Here is a 17,389-nt window from a genome sequence, read left to right as displayed (position 1 = left end):
TGATAACTTTTTGGAGTCTCTGCACAAAGGGGGTGGAAATCTCTTAAAATGTAAAATCTATTGTAGGTAATCATCGTCATATTTGTAATTTGTGCATGTTTTGTTTTTGCGACTATTTCAATTTTTTTTTAAAATAATTAAGCAATATACATTTGCTATTTAATATATATATATGTATGTATAATTACGATATATTATTAATGATTGCTTATTAAGATTCAGCTTCGAAACAAATGTCACGATTTATATTTTTCCTCGTTCATTACTACGAATTCAAAAAATCCAATAAATATGAAATGAATATAAACAAAATAGATTCACCTTGTCCGAAGAGTTAATGATTTCGTTTCTCCTGCGACCCTTTGCTGATTTTCTGATGAGGTGTAACCAGTTAAGCAGATTAGATTTTCACCTGATGCGGCACATGATATTTTATTCGTAAAACGAATTACAATGCCATTAAAATGCTAGTAAATAAATAAAATCGTTCATGTAATATTACAGTACATGTTTCTCGGTGTAGAGAATGAAATCAAGGTACATACGCATTCACGTGTGAACTACATAGATTGCGATTGGTGTCATATTTCTTTAACTTCAATGAACGGTCATGTAACAACTTAGGCTTCCTTCGATTAAGAGGAAATGTTAAAAAAGGATTTAATCACTATCCTTGTTCACTTTCATTTTATATGCGAATACAGGAAAGTTTACGTGAAGTTTTTCATAACCTTCTTAAAAATTTAAAACGACGGGACACTTTTTTTTCAATTTTAAAACCCATCAAATGTAGGGAGCCTTCGCGCGCCAAATTCCTTTTGCAACTACTTTTTCACGCAACGCGCATGCGCAAGCAAGCGGCCATGACAGATTAAAATACGATCGTTGAACATAGGAACCACTTATGCATTACTTTTCCTTTTTAGTCGCTTTTTTTAAAACTTCAAAATTATAAATTAACAAATCTCATAATTTAAATCCATACTACAATCAGATTCCCATAAATGATGTTTCATTGATGATCATTCGAGAAACATTTAACAAGCCTACCTTATTCTCAGCTAAAGGAAAGCAACGTTATACCCCAACACATAACGGGAACATAAGACTCTATAGCTCCTTATAAGTTTTTCCAAACTAAAATCGTGAAATTTCTCTTTCTTCTTCGTGTTTCTTTCTCTTTCTTTCTTTTATCTAAAAGAAGCCTACGTTGTAATCGAATGCACAGGTATTTGCAGTAACAAGTCAAAAAAACTCTATACGTATAAATATATAAAAAAAGAGCTATCGTTTGATATTACATTCAAAAATATGTTTTTAATTGTTATTTGTTTCCTTTATGAATAAGTAAATTTTCGCCATTATTAATAAATTTTTATTTCCACGCACGTTGAATTCAACTATCGTCCTTTGAGAGCGAAGCGAGTTGAATATAATTACACTGAAAACACGGGCCACAAAGTATGAGAGGAAGGACGACGCGACGTTACGCGAATTTGTTGAACATGAATGAAGTTAAATATCGGAAGGAGAATAAACAATGAAACGATGGTTGTGATGTCTGAAGAAACAAACAGAAACTTCAGTTCTTCCGGCAGAACCAATACTTATTTCTTCTTTTTCCGTGGTTTATCTTGCGGCGCAGGCAAGTTTTCTTGCTTCCGTTTGGACGCAGGTTTCGCGCCGATACTGCCACCCTTCTTTCTCCTCTCTTGTCTCTCCCGCTCTTCCAACTCTTGATTCTCGCGTTCTATCAGGGTAATCAAAGTATTGCATCGTCGTTGCAATTCCAAAGCCGTACGGGACTTGACGAACCAGTCGAAACGGAATTGCGGCGCTGATCTGACCGTGGCTCGAAGTTCTTCGTAAACGTTCTCTTTATCGAAACCAAGTTTGTGCAACATGCAAACTAGGAAACGATCTTCTTCTTCGGTGTAATTCTTTCCTTTGTTCGTACCGTAGGCTATCCTTAATTGGTGGAACGGGGCACGGTATCTTGCCATCTTAGCGTCCAAAGCTTTCTTGATGCCAGCTCGTCTTTGTATCTTCGCTTCGCCACGCTCGATTTGGGCCATCACCCTATCGATATCTTGCAGCTCGTGGCAACGTTCCCAGAATACGGCCGAATATTCCATCACCTCTTCCGGCGTTTTCCCCTCCACTTCTTTCGCGATATTTTCGATATCGTCTCGACCGTATTTCTCATTCGCTTTAATGAACTGATTGAAGTCCCTTTTCGTCCAATTTGTAAAACCTTGAGTGAGCAATTTCTCCTTCTCTGCGACCTCTTCATCGGTTAACGGTTGAGCCTCGTCTATCTTACGTTGCTCTTCTTTCTGAATTCTGGCCGCGTCCGATCCAAGCTCAGGATTCTTAGGAACTTTGTATCCCACGGTTTGCCGGAAGTAGTAGATCTCTTGATCAAGCAACTCGAACAATCGTGGCGGGAAAAACTGAAAGTCCTGGACAATCGGTTGCTTCGGAGGCCTGGGTGCTTTTGGAGCTTTCGGTTCCGACACCCTGAGAGCTTCTCGGAAGTAAGCATCGACCGCGTAGTTGGCCTTGCGCTCTCGTTTAGGCGGTTCGATCCAATTGCCGAGTCCCAGAATCTTTTGCTTTTCACGATAGTCCTCGCCCTCGAACTGATACACGGAATCCGTAGGTGCGTCAACCGTAAAGTTACGCAAAGATGACTCACCCAAACTTTCTAATTTCTGCTTCATCTCCTCCGTTTTTGCCTCACCTTTCTGTAAAATAGTGTCTATGTCTTCATCAGTGATAGCACTGTCCTTCGACGCGAACACCTCGTTAGCTCCGTGCCTGATCATGTTCAACATTTCATCCTTATTTAGCGCAGTCTGCTTCGCGTCGACCAATCGTCCTTGCTGTATAACTAATTTGTCCAAACGTAACTTAACTTCCGCGCGTTCTACAATCTTTTCTTCCACTGTGTTTTCTGTAATAAACCTGAACACTCGTACTTGCTTTTGTTGTCCTATACGATGGGCCCGGTCCATTGCCTGCAAGTCCATCTGCGGATTCCAATCAGAATCATAAATAATAACTACGTCGGCTGTTGCCAAGTTAATACCTAAACCACCCGCGCGAGTCGACAGCATGAAGATAAACTTCTCGCTTTCTGGTGCGTTGTATTCGTTGATCTGACGCTGTCTGTCTTCGTGCGCCGTGTTTCCGTCTAGACGGCAATACTGGAAACCCCTCCAGTGACAATAATCTTCCAAAATGTCTAACATTCTTGTCATTTGACTAAATATAAGAACTCGTGATTCTTGTTGCTGTAATTTTGGCAATAATTTATCTAATATCACCATTTTACCGCAGTTGTAAACAAGATGTTCATCAGTAGTATAAGGAGGTCCAGGTTCTGCACCATCAAACAAATATGGATGGTTGCAGCATTTGCGTAACTGCATCAAAATGTTTTGTAGTCGCATCTTTTCGATCTTTCCAGCACCGTTAACTATGTCTATGTCCTTCATGAGTACCTTGGTATACCACTCCCTTTGCATTTTGCTGAGACCAATGTATACTTTAATTTCTTTCTTTGGCTTGAGTCCTTTTTCTACTTCGGACTTCAAGCGTCTCAGGAGGAACGGCCGAAGAACTGCGTGTAGTCTTTCAACTAACGAGTTGTCACCCAAGAAACTGTTGGTATTGAACCATGAGTCAAAATCATCTGAACTATTAAACACATCAGGTAATAGAAAATTGAGCAAAGACCACAGTTCATGGAGATTATTCTGTAAAGGTGTTCCAGTTAACAAAAGGCGATTAGCTGTTTTAAATTCTCTTAATATCTCTGATAATTTTGATTTTTCATTTTTTATCCTATGAGCTTCATCGATTACCATATATCGCCAATTGAATTTTTTAAATACTGATTTCTCCTTGATAACCATTTCGTAAGACGTCACACAAACGTCCCATTCACCAGGCATCATAACATCTCTAATGAAAGTATTTCTGGTTTCTGCATCTCCTATAAGGCAAACCGCTCTCAGAGTGGGACACCATTTTTTGAACTCATTCATCCAATTTGCCAAAGTAGATTTTGGTACAATGACTATGTGTGGGCCAGGAATGTTTCTGAAGTGTTTCATGTATCCCAGCAGCGAAATAGTTTGAAGGGTCTTTCCCAGACCCATCTCATCCGCCAAGATACCATTGATACCATTCTCATACAAGGATATCATCCAATTTAAACCTCGTATTTGATAATCTCGTAACTCACCGGATTTAATGTAGTGCGGCGACGATTCGAAACGCGTAGTTGGCGCTACACTTGCATTACTCTCTGCTAACAATTCCTCGTCTTCCTCTTGTTCTGTTTTACGGTGTCTGTGATCACCGGAATCGGCTTTTACTGGAGCCTCTGGTTGTTTCCTAGGCCTGCCAGCTTTGATTTTCAAAGGACTTCCGGCTTTATCTTTCTGATTGTTCGTCATGAAATGAGAAAATATTTCAGTCTGTTTTAGTAAATAATCAAATCGTTTACTTCGATCAGTCTCGAGTTTTGTTTCAAAGTCTCCGCCACGAGACGATGTGGTCTCTGCAGAAGATCCGTTCGAATTGTCTCCTGTGTCTCCTGTGTCGACATTTTCGTCTGGTTTCGACATTTTTCTAAATTTCAAAGTAATTCTTTATAAGTGAAAATAGAGGTTGAATTGATTTAACGTTTATACGAACTTGTATTCCGTTTAAACACAATTAATCTTGTATTATACCCGGTCTCTGTCCTGACACTCACAAACGCACAACACCAATCGCCGCCATATTGAATTGCACGATCCCTCCAAAACATGAACCTAGGGATATAGGGATCAAGCGTAAGCTTGCTTTACAACTGAGAACGACATCTACATGAAAGGAAGCCTTAATACTTGGTACTCAAATTTGATTTGTTGTGCACCTTCTGTACTACCAATTATGAAAAATTATTGTGAGAAATAGGCTATTACTATTTAAGTTAATACCCAACACGTGAATATTTTTTTACACTGTAGAGATTAATTAAAAATTTTAAATTTACCAACTTTCAAATTTTTTAATTTCTTCTGATTGGGTTTCCGGCTACATGTTTTTAGATCCATGTTCTAAAAATGTTACTCCCATTTATAAATAGGTACCTGCTGTGCCGCGGTAATTGGGAAAATATTCAAATATACATATTGTAATGGATGCTAACCACGCACATTGTTTCGTCGATAATATAAATTCTTATCGGATAATAAATTTAGATACAAGCATGGAAGAAAACGTTCATTAAAATTTAACAACAAATCCATCTCTTGAAGTTAAAATAGTAATAAAATAGAAAATTAAATCAGTTATATACTTATGTGGATCAACGATTAGAAACACAATAGAGTTTAATTTAATAATGATATAAAATGTAATTCTTACCAGAAATTGATCTCTTTCCGTCAATACCGTTTCCTAGACAACGGTTTCGCGCGAAGTGACAACAAATACCACACTTGCAGTGGCGCACTACTGTACTCAAGTTACTTGCGGTTCCACCTTGTACAGCGTAGTATTTCGCAAAATAGATTTCGATCGAAAAAGAACGTTCAATTAGTTTTCCAGTAAAAATGTCTATTGTTGAACAGTCGGTTGTAGATCAAGAAATCGTGATACCACCGAGCTTACCGGTAATTCTAAAGCAATTTTGCAAGGCGGCTATTCGAACGCAACCGTATGATCTATTGAAATGGTCCAGTTCGTATTTTCGTGCGTTGGCTGATGGAGAAGAGCCGCCGGTCAAATTAAGATTAGAATATCCACCGCCGAGTACAGCTTCCGGTTTAACTTTTGGCTTTTTGAGAGTTTTACTCCATCAATTTGGAGGTATTTGTATTACATATAAAAATCTTAATTTTGCTTTTGAACAAATTCTTGTCGATTTTTGTTTAATAATTCACTTTTTTAATAATTTACTTATTACTCACTCGTGAGTTATATCGCTATAGGGTAGGTCACTTATGCGTTATATCGCTACTCATTATATTGCCACTCGCCATAGTATTATATTACTTCGCGTTATATAGCACTACGTTATATCATTGCGAGTTATTGCTAAGCATTATACTACCACACGTATCATTTAGTACAAAAATTATTTTGTAGATTACAATAAATCGTTACCTGTGGAAACAATTCTGCGTCGATGGGACTGTTTATGCTTGGACCGAAGGGATTTGAACTTAATTATGATGATCGGAAAATTTCGCCGGAAATGTCAAGTGAAGAAATTCCTGGCAATCGCAGTTGGTCTTTTAGGCTCTAGTCTCTTTGAAACGATGATTATGATCTGTGAATTATTCACTCACGAACCTGAAGGCGGGTCCGCCATGGTTCCCGTCACATTATTTATGGAAATCTATGGGTAGGCTTAAAATAAACCTTATAGTAACACAGTGACTCAATATTCTGATTGAAATTTTAATCTAAAGGCACTGTAATCATAAAGTGTACAATTCAAATAAATAAACGAAGTATTACGGTTAATAGTATATTTTGTAACTTTGATTTTTAGGTACTTGGCAGGACTTCGTTGCGATGGCAGCGAAAGAGATTCTTCCGACGAAGATCCAACTGAATTTATTATATGCGACAGCGTATCGTCGGCAAGTCGTCAATCGAGATGTTCCGAAGAAAAATCTCTGGATCGCGTTTGTTCAGTTACCAGTCAGGATACTGAGGCTGATGTGAACTTGGATTTGGAATTGGTGTCCAGAGATGATGCGGATTCTTCGAGAAGTAAATTTAAACTTGCAAGAGTTCAAAAATCACGGATTTCTTGATTACGAATTTTATTATACTTATAATTAATAAACGAAATATTTCTTCTGTTTAGCTGATGTGAACTTCATAGAAAGTTACACGGGCGACAAAGACGACGAAAATAAATCGTCAGGAGGAGACGTTCCTGACAAAGAAGCTGTAAAGACGAAAAAGAGCAATGAAAGTTCGGCCACGGAAGCAGAGTCCAGTAAAAAGTCCGAATCATCCGAGGAGAAGAAATCGAACAAGAATGAAAACGGGTCAGCGAAAAGTACAACTAGCTGTAGTACCACGGAGGAGCATACAACGAAAAACCAAAGTGTTCGAAGTACAGAGGACAAGTCTAGTAACGAAAGAAGACGAAAGAAGAAAATGGTAGACCCGAAGTTGATCAAATATTATCCAAACATCCCTGGTGAGATAATACAAGATTGTAAATATTGAACATTGAATTACACGATTATTTAAATATAAAGTACCACAAATTAATTAGAGTAAAATATTTTTTGTAATTGAGAATATGAAATTCTGTCAGGTATAGGACCACGTCTTTCGGCTGAAGAAGTAGCGAGCGTAGCGATATGGATGAGCGAATGCGCAAGAGTGCAAGAGGGCTTGGTTGGCCCGCGAAATCTTCGTCATATGAACTGTCCACCTCTGGATAGACAACCGATATCAGAATCATGACGAATCGCAAGATGAACTTCTAAAAATATTGATGAGAATCAGTGAATACAAGTTTAGGATGTTCCCTTATAAGTCTTGAAGGTATAATGCTACTTTGAATAAAGCAATAAAAATCTTACTCTATAAAACTGCAATAAGTAGATTTTATGCGTATAAAATAATTTGTTGCTTCATCGTAACAAATATGTATTTGGTTTATCATATTTACTTGTAGATTTTTATTTGTTTTATTAAGAACCTTGTTATTATTGAATAGAAGAATCTATTAAGTGTGGTAGTTTGTTAAATTTCATTAATAGTATTAATTAAATTATACAAAGGGCTTGGAAAGTATTTACATAATACCTTAAAAATAAATACATAATAAAAGTTGAATTAAAAAAATTCGGTATATTTCACATTGATTCGTATTTAACATTTCAATAAGTACAAATTTGGTATATCTTAAGTCTTCAAGGATTGTAAGTTGTCTGACAACAAAATTGCAACGCATACTAGAATAATGTTTTAGTAAAATAAATTAATATTTTGTAATGCTTTTGCATAATGATATTATCCTAGATACTAATGTAAATGAGTCACTCAACATACTAGATAATTTAAAGTCAATTTATATTTCTTAGTGTACAGTCTTTGTGTAGAAAAATTTTCTCTATATTCCATATTCGAGAGAACGAAAAGTAATTAGTACTTCATTAATATCACAGGAACGTTTTACTTAATTTTAAAATATGACATTAAAATCTAATGTTCATATCTCACTATATTAAATTTCATAAAAATGTATCAATTCATTATCATAGTATGACCGTTTCCAATAAATAATATACGAAAAATAATCATGATTTATACGTGTAAGATATGTAACAAACAAGATGAACGATTTATAATGTTATAAATTTTTACAAACACGATTTCTATATAAATTTTCTTATGTACATACCGTTATTCTTTATAAAATCTTTTAGAAGACATTGCCCTGTCACGGAAGATACAGATGTACAGCACCAGGTATAGTAGGCTTCCTGTGGAAAATTGTAAACTAAGAAAAAAAAAATTCCATCACTCGTTGTTTACATTTGTTCTTATCCAAAAGAAGCCTACGTTGCACCTAAGTGTATTTTTTGTCAGTTCATTTTGCGTATTTATACATATTTAGTCCTTAGAATTTAAACGAGTAAAGTGGGCAATGTGCGCACTCTGAATAACCGTCGTATCTGATGATAAAACAAATGATAAAGAGTTGTAACAAGCAACAAGACGATAAGACACAACAATAAATTTCTAGCTTTCGTTCTATTAGCTCTCCATTCAAAAAGTTCGTGTCGATGAGCAAATAGATTTCGATATTGTAAAGGTAATTCGAAGGTGCTACGCAGTGGGTAAAGCGAGCGATAAAAATCATTTAACAATGCACGAACAATTTCATTCTCGGAGCGTCGAAGAGGGTCCATGTCATCGTTCAAACATATAAATTTCCTAAAATTGGAATTCAGCTTAGTTTATATATCTGTTATATATAAAATTTATTATGACTTACTTTGGATCCCTTCGTATTTCATCCAAGAGTTGTACAGTCAGAGATACATTGCTGGTCAACATTTCAAATATTTCATTTTTGCCAGCTTTAATTATTTCATGCGGATAAAGCTTTCCTTCGCCAAACTTGGCAAGAATTTTTCTCGAAATTGGTTCACAACTTGCTATTAACTCCTTTGATACAATTGGCTGAAGAGAATACAGATAGTTGTAAATTTAAGAATGATATTTTTTAACATATATTTACTTACGAGAGATGAATCTAAATATCTTTCTCCAGGCGGTGGATTTGATATTTCCGCGACATTTATGTGATTTGAACAATTTGTTATTATATTTTCAAATTCTACGACTAGGCTATAATCAAGAGGTAGTGGATACAGTCTAGATAAAAGTGTTCTGATTTCTCTATCCGACCAAGTTCTAGAAACAGTAATATTATTATTAAACGTTTAATATGTTAAAATTATTAAATAATAAACAGTTTGATATACCCAGATTTATCTGTGTCAAATCTATCAAAAATCTCTCCAATTGGAATCTTTCGTTTCTCACTCGTCAGGAAATAGAAATACGAAAAAGCAAACTGCATATCTTCGGAATTCCTAACTTTATGACTAGACGTTTTCTTAAATTCGTGCTCAAACTTTGTCTGCATATCAGTGGCGATCCATTTATCTATTAAATGAGGCATGTGAGCGGGTACTTTTCTACGTTCAAAACCATATGCTATGTTATATATTCTATTTACATAAAGTAAAGATTCTGCATATGTATCTAGCTGTCTTCTATGTTTCCAATGATCAGAATAATTAGGTTTATTATTTGTTTTTGCAGTACTATTCATTAGTGTTAAACTCATATCATTATTGTTTAAATAATGTTTCAGGTGTACACGTTTATCAATGTTACCAGAACTTTGGAATTTAATTCTATTCATTACTTTTGACAGTATTGATTTTTGAGTGGATGTAGTTTGATTATTTTCATTGAATTGTTCATTGAAATTCACTTCAATATCGTTTATATGGTTATTATTTTTGAAACTATAAGATTTATTTACATTGAACTTTAATTCCTTGGCTTCACTTGCCAATGTTTGTTGGGTAAATGTTTCTGTGTTATTCCATACAGAATTTATACTTCTGTTTCCTAATATGCTAAAAAGTTTCAACCCATAGTTAGCATTTTCTTGAACATCTTGTAAAAACTTATGTGGATAATCTCCTTCTTCCTCAAGTGCTTCACTGTCAGTAGGAACTGTTGTGCTATCACAATCTCCTCCTATAAATAAATTGCAAATATTAGTTCAGATAATAACATAGTTGGATTGTTCTTTCTACATATGCTTATCTATGTATATTTTTATCTAAATTGTTACCATCAAATTCACATAATGTTGTGTTACAAGCTGGATCACATGATCCATCGCCTACCCAGGCCCAAGGACAAACATCAGAGCAGTCAGGAACCCACCATGCAAGGTACACTTTTTGGCCACCTACTTGAGTAACAAAATCTTCTGGCCACACTTCAGCTCCTAACATTACATCATCGTTAAAATACAAAAATTTATCTGAGATTCCAGGAATTCTGTAGAGGCAAACATACAAATATCAAATTAATTTCAAAGTTGTATTAACTAATAGAAGTTAATAAGCTATATTACCTATGTATATGACTTTCAATAGCAGGACTAGAAAATGTAGGAAGATCACTTTTATTTAAAAAGATATCTTCGTGAGTAATAAGAGTAAGTCTAGGGTTATCCATATCTAACCAACTAGGTATCTGACCATTGGTAACGATATATACATGTCTAACCCATGGTGCATACATTTCTAAGGAACGTAAGGAATATCTTAATTCGTCTTTATCATTAAATCTAGAAGCTGCAGTATTAACATCCATAATAGGAACATGTTTCTTCAGATTCTTTAAAAAAACAGGATCTGAGCCATTTACCCATGTATATACAACATCTATAGGGACATGTTGACATAATTTTTGTTGAAAAGAAATACCTAATATATTATCATTAAAAGAATGAAATATAGCTTCGTATTTTCCTTTACTCCAAGCTATCCATATCTGAAAGAGTGCTTTCAGTTAGAATATAACAATTTTTATATTAATCAGACACTTAAGGTTATTAGTTTTTTAACCATTTATGTCAGATATATAAAATACAATGTTTCAATAATAAACAATATCTTAACAATAAAACAAATAAGATTAGATATCAAAACAATAGAGAAAAATAGAATTCCTAACCTCACCGAAATGAATGATGCCGATAAATATACAGGTAAACGCTATTAATATCACCAACAATGAATATTTGTATGAAAGCAGATCGTAGCATCGACGCTGTAATAATTTACATGTGCTCATTATATTGATGAAAACTTTACATGCGATTAACATCGCTAGAATTGACGCAGCACTGTTTACACATTCGATTGCAATCAACCGGTAAAAATTTGTCTGTATCAGAAGCTAAATATACATGTGTACAGTAGTTTTTGAAATGTTAGATATACTGATTAAATGTGCATATGTTTCAGGAAATGGTCGTCAGATGGTAGCAGCGATTCAAGTCATAAGTTGATTTCGATCAGTTTATTTCCTGTCAGATATTTCAGTTGTAGAATTTAAAATATTTAACAGTACACATATTTTCGAATTTCTAACTTTCTAAATTCTTAAATTCTTAAGTTTTCGAATTTCAAAATTCCTAACTTTGTAAGAGTAAAAATTTCAAACTTTTGCATTCTTAAATATTGTATATTAGAAGATATAATAAATATGAATATTAAACTACTTAGGTCTGTTTGATTGAGACGCTCCGCGCCTAACCTAACGATGTTGAGCGAACGAGTAAATTTTACGCTAAAGCAAAAATAGTCAACCGTGTCATTCGGTTGAATTGGTTGAGTAGTGCAAGAGAAAAACGTGGATAAAAAAGTTGAAAAGTCAAAAATAAGAGCTTCGCTCGCCTTTGGCTCGTTCGCTCAATTACTTTTGAAACTCAAATCAGTGTATAGTTAGTGTAAGTAACGATAGTTATTTCATAAAAGTGTAAGGAATTAATTTAACCAGTTAATAGTCTAAGGCAAAGTATAAATTTAATAAATAATATAAATAGTAAAAAATATCATACAAAAAGTTGTAAGCATTTTTGAACATTAAATAAATTATCATTGTTTCGTGCATAATCATGATAATTTTTTGTCGATGAACCGTCCAATTCATCAATATAATGATCCATCGATGATTTCGTGCGTCAAATTGATACACCATATTAATTCATTTTCATACGAGGGTCATCCTTTTTTGATTCGGTGTACCATCATTGGCAGATAAAATTTTCCTCAACATCCTTTGTATTGTTTCCGACTTTCACCTGCAAAATAAAGAATAACTTTAAATAATTATTCTATAAAAATATTATTGAAAAATATACTTAAAAACGCTACTGGAGCACGATAGACGAATCTTCTAATTATCTGATAATTATTAAACTTGTCACAAACTTAATAAAAATTTTAAATGTAAAAGATAGATGATTAATGAATCCAGTATCATTCAAATACAAGCGGTACAAGACAAGAAGAGAAATATATATGTAACAATAAATGTAACAGGAGCTTAGAAGTGCAGAAGAACTATTCACTGCACTTCTGATAACGCAATCAGAGAATGCCCAACAAATTCTTACTAATACTCATGTTGTACTTTTTGCTGCACCCCAATTGTGTTTCTTGTATCAATGAAAAGATAGAAAAGTCAGTCATTGAAGGTTGGTCTGTAGTATTTGAGCGTATCTGTAATGCTGGAGGAACAGGTCATTGAGTTCATCTAACGAATCTCGTTATAAATTTTGCTTACTGTATGTATTCAGAAACTGCGATTCATGAGTCTTTTACGATGTGTGTTATGCGCTATATAAACACTACATGCGAAGTAATTAATAAGAATTAGTACTACTGTCATTTATCGATACTACGTATATAATAGTAACCGCTCGATAAATGTCTGCTTATTTAATAAACGTTAGAAACACTTCTCGGTTAGTTTCTTATTAACGATTATTCTAATTAACGTTAAACACTTGTTTCAATCTCGTGTTTAAGGAGGTAATTGCAATATTTCGAACACTTCAAATCTATTTTCAAACTGATAAATGTAGAAGTTTTCAAATTTCTAATTTTTGAATGGTAGTTGGAATGATACTGTTAAGATATTGTTAAAGACAACAGCATCGAAAAATCAATTAATAAGGTAAAAAATTATTGAAGAAAGTGTGGCAAATTTTTGTTTAATCCACGATAAAATATGTATTTATAAAATAAATATTTGATAACTACGGTTATGAGATTTATGGTTATTCCCCTCTGAAATTATCTATACAGAATTTAAAAAGATTGGTTAACAAGAAAAAAAAGTTGAATTTGATCAATTAAATCATCCAACATTAAATTATCAAACAAATTATACGCAGAGATAATATTTTTGAGAGTGTTTCAGAATAATGTTCTAAATATAGAATTCCCAGAAATGCTTTAAAGAAACAGAAATATTTACTGTCGCGTTGCGTGATATTTACAAAACAGATCTTCTAGTAGATCTAATGAGGTAAATGAAATTTTCTTTTTAAGTAGATAAACAGGTTAACATGCGTAAAAGAGTTAAATGGCGTTATCAAATGGAGACGATTACTCCAAGTATCAGGTGAGACTATACAGTACAATAACTATGAATGAATAGTCGATTGATCTCTGTTCTCTGTTTTTTCGACAGTTCTCTGAATTTTGGGGATTTGCAAATTATGCGATTTTGAAATTTTCGAATATCAGAACTTAGGGATTTTGGAATTTTTAATCTTTGGGATTTGGGGATATTTGGAATTTTTAATCTTTGGGATTTGGGGATATTTGGAATTTGGGGATATTTGGAATTTGGGAATTTGGGAATTTGGGAATTTGGGAATTTGGAAATTTGGGAATTTGGGAATTTGAGAATTTGGGAATTTGGAAATTTGGGAATTTGGGAATTTGGGAATTTGGGAATTTGGGAATTTGGGAATTTGGGAATTGGTGAATTTGGGAATTTGGGAATTTGGGAATTGGGGAATTTGGGAATTTGGGAATTGGGGAATTTGGAAATTTGGGAATTTGGGAATTTGAGAATTGGGGAATTGGGGAATTTGGAAATTTGGGAATTTGGGAATTTGGGAATTTGGGAATTTGGGAATTTGGGAATTTGGGAATTTGGGAATTTGGGAATTTGGGAATTTGGGAATATGAGAATTTGAGAATTTGAGAATTTGGGAATTTGGGAATTTGGGATTTTGGAACATTGGGTGTTTGGAAGTTTACAATTTTGGGATTGCAGGACTTCAGAATTTGAACTTCAGAAGCTTTGATAATTTAGTACTTTAGTAGTTTAGAATTTGGAATTATAGACTTTCGGCCCTTGAGATTTCCCAATTTTTCTATTTCAAAATATCGAATCTTCGGGATTATAAAGATATTTCATCAAAATTGAATGAGTGGCGAAAATCCTCAAAAGTACATGAAAGCTATATAAAGAAAATGAAGTAAGGCATTATATCCCTAAAAAAAGGATCAGAATTTTACTCTGTGACCTAGATGTCCTGTCTAGATGTCCTATCGATATCGCGTGTCCGTCTACAAAGTAAAAGATTCCAGCACACAACAATCAACCCTCTTCTGAAACTCAACAGCGAAGCAGTTAACCATCGAATTATTTCTGATGCGAATCGACATTATTGCGACATAAGTGGCAGATAAGATGGCGCAAGTTCGTCTCGGTTCGGCAAGGATTTATCTGGATTAATATTACGCGTTTCTTACATCACATTTTACGCTTCTTATTACATGCACATCGCAAATTTCAGGCCACGATCTTATCGTCTGCCAGGGCAAAAGATAGAAAAAAAGAAAGACACGCTGGAAAGCGTGTCTCGTGGCGTAGTTTGAAGATTTTTCGAAGAATTTCGATTCAGCACTTTACTAATCTTGTTACATATCGACCGCGTCATTGAGGATGTAACGCGTAACTATCGTACGTTACTGTTCGACCATTAATCGATTTCATTATATTAAACTTTCGAGAAACATCTTTTATAGAAATTATAAACTTTGCAAGTTGGAACTTTTTTGATGATATTGATTTTTAAAATGGTAGGTCATGGAATTTAGATGTTTACAAATATTCATATTGTTAAATTTTCAAACTTTCACACTGATAAATTTTCAAACATTTCAATATTGGGAAATGTAAAAGTTTTCCGAATAATCTTAAATTCAGAAATTCGACAAAAATGCAGAAGTTGAAAAATTCATATATTTTTAGTAAGTTTAAATTCTTAAACTCAGGGATTCAGAAATTTTTACGTTTTTAAGCTTTCAATCATGACTCTTTTCTATATTCCCAATTGTAACGTCTATCACTCATCCAATATCGTTTACTTCTACCAATAATAATAATAAAATAAATTACATACCCAACAACAGGATAAGCCTTATTTCCCTTATACCCGAACTTCCCGGATAGTTGGAATAGTTTTTGAAGATTCTTAGCATTCAAGTCGAAGATTGACCTCTCCGTCCGACCCCTTGAATTAAAAATATACAGTAGGTTAATTACAAACAATTTCCACAAGATTTATTTTGATAATCAAAGTTTGATTTGTACTTACGATTTGGCTGAGTCTAAATGTCGTCCTCCCCTTATTACGTTGTTCAATTTTTCCGTCATTTTTGAAAGCGCCATCAGGGTCTCTAGTTCGGCTCGCCTTTGATCCGATAATCGTTTGTACCGCCTTCGTGAGAAAAACTTTGTTAAAAAAGTGTACGTTTCTAGTAATAACTCCTTTTTCTAACAAGATATCTTATCGGAGGCTTGTAATTGACTAATTCCGAGCATGTAAATTTATTTTGGCAACAATGCTCTTAGGAAACTTTAGCTATTTAAGAGTTTCTGTTGTGGGCGATATTTTGTAATACGTTTCGAGGGTACAGATTTAGCGACTGATCAAATTGTAAAAAAATGTAGTTTGAAGTAATTAACATTCACTGTTTTTCATTTTGTGACTTTTTGCGACTCTTTTGTTAGGGTTAATAAAATATCAATTTGCTGTTTACACTTTTATTTATTTGTTTTAATTTAATTTTTTAGACACAATGGGAAAGGATGTATTTGAATTACAATTGTCCTCATTACTAACGAAATTAATTTGGAAAAAGTATGATTACTCACTGTTTAACAGTGCCCAATAATTCTTCGTTCAGCTCTTCCGCCACATTACCCTTTTCCAATTTAGCGAAATTTAAGACGGCATCGTGTGTGATTGCATTCTCGTGCCTGAGCCTATCACACAAAAAATAGTCAATTTAATCAATGATTAATCGATTCATCAGTCTAACAATTTTTTGGTTTTAAAATTTGAGATTTGAGAAACCTCTAATTCAGAAATTAGAATTTTATGCATACAAATTTGTGAAAAATAAAAATCGACAGTTAATAAATCAACAGGACAGTTAATAGACCAACAAAATTAACATTTATTATCTGCTAAAAACTCGACTGCACACGATGTATGTCTCCAAAAATATTTCAAGCTGTACACGTTCTTGTAACACTTCCAGATCTTTGATACTCATTAGTTTCAAAATATGCAGAACAAAAGAATAATTCCATAAAGAAAATAAAACACAGAAATCGTGTTGATCAATCTCAAAAACAAAGAAACCGTAAATAAGGTCTACAACTTACCTTTCTAAGGTAGGTCGCGCAGACGCCAACTCAGGCAAGCAAAACAAAGCGAGGATGATCGCGATGGCGATACAGAATCTCTCGGAAGTGTTTCTCTTCGTAATATCGTACATTTTTGTATCAAAACAAAACAAACGACCGGACCGAAAAAGAAGAAAAAAGAACTTTGCAAATAAAATTCGCGTCAACTTGTCACGTAATTGTCTTTCTCGAGTTCGATCAATGAAATCACTGGTCGACCAAGCTGGTCTCGTTCTACTCGAAACTGTTGCGTTACGAGGCTTCGGTTCGCGTATATATTCGTCGGTTGATGAAGCTTACCCCCTCCCAAGTGTCATCGCTTGAAAAGACATTGACGCTGTCTGTACACCCCCTTCGTCTTATCGCCACGATTATACGATTGTATGTATACATCGCGTACACGATGAATTACGCTCTAATCGTGATTAATTTCCTGAAATTACCGACATAGATATACACTAGTCGTTTATCTGGCGTGTCGCGTGAGTTGAAAACAATGCTCTGAACCGGTTGAACTCTTCTTTCTTTTCTTGCA

At 34.3% G+C, this 17,389-nt stretch overlaps 4 protein-coding genes across 10 annotated transcripts; 1 reads left to right on the top strand and 3 right to left on the bottom strand.

Moving 5' to 3' along the window:
• Positions 1-400: 400 nt before the first annotated feature.
• Iswi (nucleosome-remodeling ATPase imitation SWI) lies at positions 401-4,826 on the bottom strand. 2 transcript variants are annotated; one of them, XM_012298223.2, is made up of 2 exons: positions 4,708-4,826; positions 401-4,641 (listed from the first exon to the last, which is right to left on the bottom strand). In XM_012298223.2, the coding sequence occupies exon 2, from the start codon at positions 4,635-4,637 to the stop codon at positions 1,608-1,610; it is 3,030 nt and encodes a 1,009-aa protein (XP_012153613.1). In that variant the 5' UTR covers positions 4,638-4,641; positions 4,708-4,826; the 3' UTR covers positions 401-1,607. The 2 variants fall into 2 exon arrangements, with proteins under 2 accessions (XP_012153613.1, XP_003708682.2); XM_003708634.3 differs by having other exon boundaries at positions 4,769-4,809.
• A 641-nt stretch (positions 4,827-5,467) lies between these two features.
• LOC100880059 (uncharacterized) lies at positions 5,468-7,796 on the top strand. Of its 3 annotated transcripts, none has more exons than XM_012298224.2 (5): positions 5,468-5,868; positions 6,148-6,406; positions 6,557-6,780; positions 6,878-7,237; positions 7,340-7,796. In XM_012298224.2, the coding sequence occupies exons 1-5, from the start codon at positions 5,613-5,615 to the stop codon at positions 7,489-7,491; spliced, it is 1,251 nt and encodes a 416-aa protein (XP_012153614.1). In that variant the 5' UTR covers positions 5,468-5,612; the 3' UTR covers positions 7,492-7,796. The 3 variants fall into 3 exon arrangements, with proteins under 3 accessions (XP_012153614.1, XP_012153615.1, XP_003708683.1); XM_012298225.2 differs by having other exon boundaries at positions 5,469-5,868; positions 6,878-7,219; positions 7,346-7,796; XM_003708635.3 differs by having other exon boundaries at positions 5,475-5,868; positions 6,878-7,219.
• A 65-nt stretch (positions 7,797-7,861) lies between these two features.
• Positions 7,862-11,572, bottom strand: Gnptab (N-acetylglucosamine-1-phosphate transferase subunits alpha and beta). 4 transcript variants are annotated; one of them, XM_076537195.1, is made up of 8 exons: positions 11,310-11,444; positions 10,996-11,121; positions 10,700-10,871; positions 10,412-10,623; positions 9,525-10,314; positions 9,282-9,453; positions 9,032-9,219; positions 7,862-8,970 (listed from the first exon to the last, which is right to left on the bottom strand). In XM_076537195.1, the coding sequence occupies exons 2-8, from the start codon at positions 11,030-11,032 to the stop codon at positions 8,661-8,663; spliced, it is 1,881 nt and encodes a 626-aa protein (XP_076393310.1). In that variant the 5' UTR covers positions 11,033-11,121; positions 11,310-11,444; the 3' UTR covers positions 7,862-8,660. The 4 variants fall into 4 exon arrangements, with proteins under 4 accessions (XP_076393310.1, XP_003708684.1, XP_076393307.1 ...); XM_003708636.3 differs by having other exon boundaries at positions 10,700-11,121; positions 11,305-11,571; XM_076537192.1 differs by having other exon boundaries at positions 10,700-11,121.
• Positions 11,573-12,136: 564 nt separating this feature from the next.
• On the bottom strand, positions 12,137-17,126 carry LOC100878586 (uncharacterized). Its single transcript, XM_076537228.1, has 5 exons — positions 16,834-17,126; positions 16,318-16,428; positions 15,758-15,880; positions 15,563-15,673; positions 12,137-12,436 (listed from the first exon to the last, which is right to left on the bottom strand). The coding sequence occupies exons 1-5, from the start codon at positions 16,944-16,946 to the stop codon at positions 12,433-12,435; spliced, it is 462 nt and encodes a 153-aa protein (XP_076393343.1). The 5' UTR covers positions 16,947-17,126; the 3' UTR covers positions 12,137-12,432.
• Between the last annotated feature and the right edge of the window lie 263 nt (positions 17,127-17,389).

This window comes from Megachile rotundata, chromosome 1 (assembly GCF_050947335.1).
Source record: "Megachile rotundata isolate GNS110a chromosome 1, iyMegRotu1, whole genome shotgun sequence".
NCBI lineage: Eukaryota > Metazoa > Arthropoda > Insecta > Hymenoptera > Megachilidae > Megachile > Megachile rotundata.
Note: the sequence above shows the minus strand (reverse complement) of the source record. Positions and strands in the feature narration are given on the sequence as shown.

Coding starts and splice junctions, on each gene's coding strand:
- Iswi (XM_003708634.3), bottom strand. CDS start 4,794: ATGGCGGCGATTGGTGTTGTGCGTTT. Junction 4,642..4,768: donor GCGATTGGTGTTGTGCGTTT/GTGAGTGTCAGG, acceptor TTTGAAATTTAG/AAAAATGTCGAAACCAGACG.
- LOC100878586 (XM_076537228.1), bottom strand. CDS start 16,946: ATGTACGATATTACGAAGAGAAACACTTCCGAGAGATTCTGTATCGCC. Junction 16,429..16,833: donor GCGCGACCTACCTTAGAAAG/GTAAGTTGTAGA, acceptor TTTGTGTGATAG/GCTCAGGCACGAGAATGCAA. Junction 15,881..16,317: donor TTATTGGGCACTGTTAAACA/GTGAGTAATCAT, acceptor TTTCTCACGAAG/GCGGTACAAACGATTATCGG.
- Gnptab (XM_003708636.3), bottom strand. CDS start 11,457: ATGTTAATCGCATGTAAAGTTTTCATCAATATAATGAGCACATGTAAA. Junction 10,315..10,411: donor AACATTATGTGAATTTGATG/GTAACAATTTAG, acceptor ATTTATTTATAG/GAGGAGATTGTGATAGCACA. Junction 8,971..9,031: donor GAAATACGAAGGGATCCAAA/GTAAGTCATAAT, acceptor TTCCAATTTTAG/GAAATTTATATGTTTGAACG.
- LOC100880059 (XM_012298224.2), top strand. CDS start 5,613: ATGTCTATTGTTGAACAGTCGGTTGTAGATCAAGAAATCGTGATACCA. Junction 6,407..6,556: donor TTATTTATGGAAATCTATGG/GTAGGCTTAAAA, acceptor TTTGATTTTTAG/GTACTTGGCAGGACTTCGTT. Junction 6,781..6,877: donor TGATGCGGATTCTTCGAGAA/GTAAATTTAAAC, acceptor TCTTCTGTTTAG/CTGATGTGAACTTCATAGAA.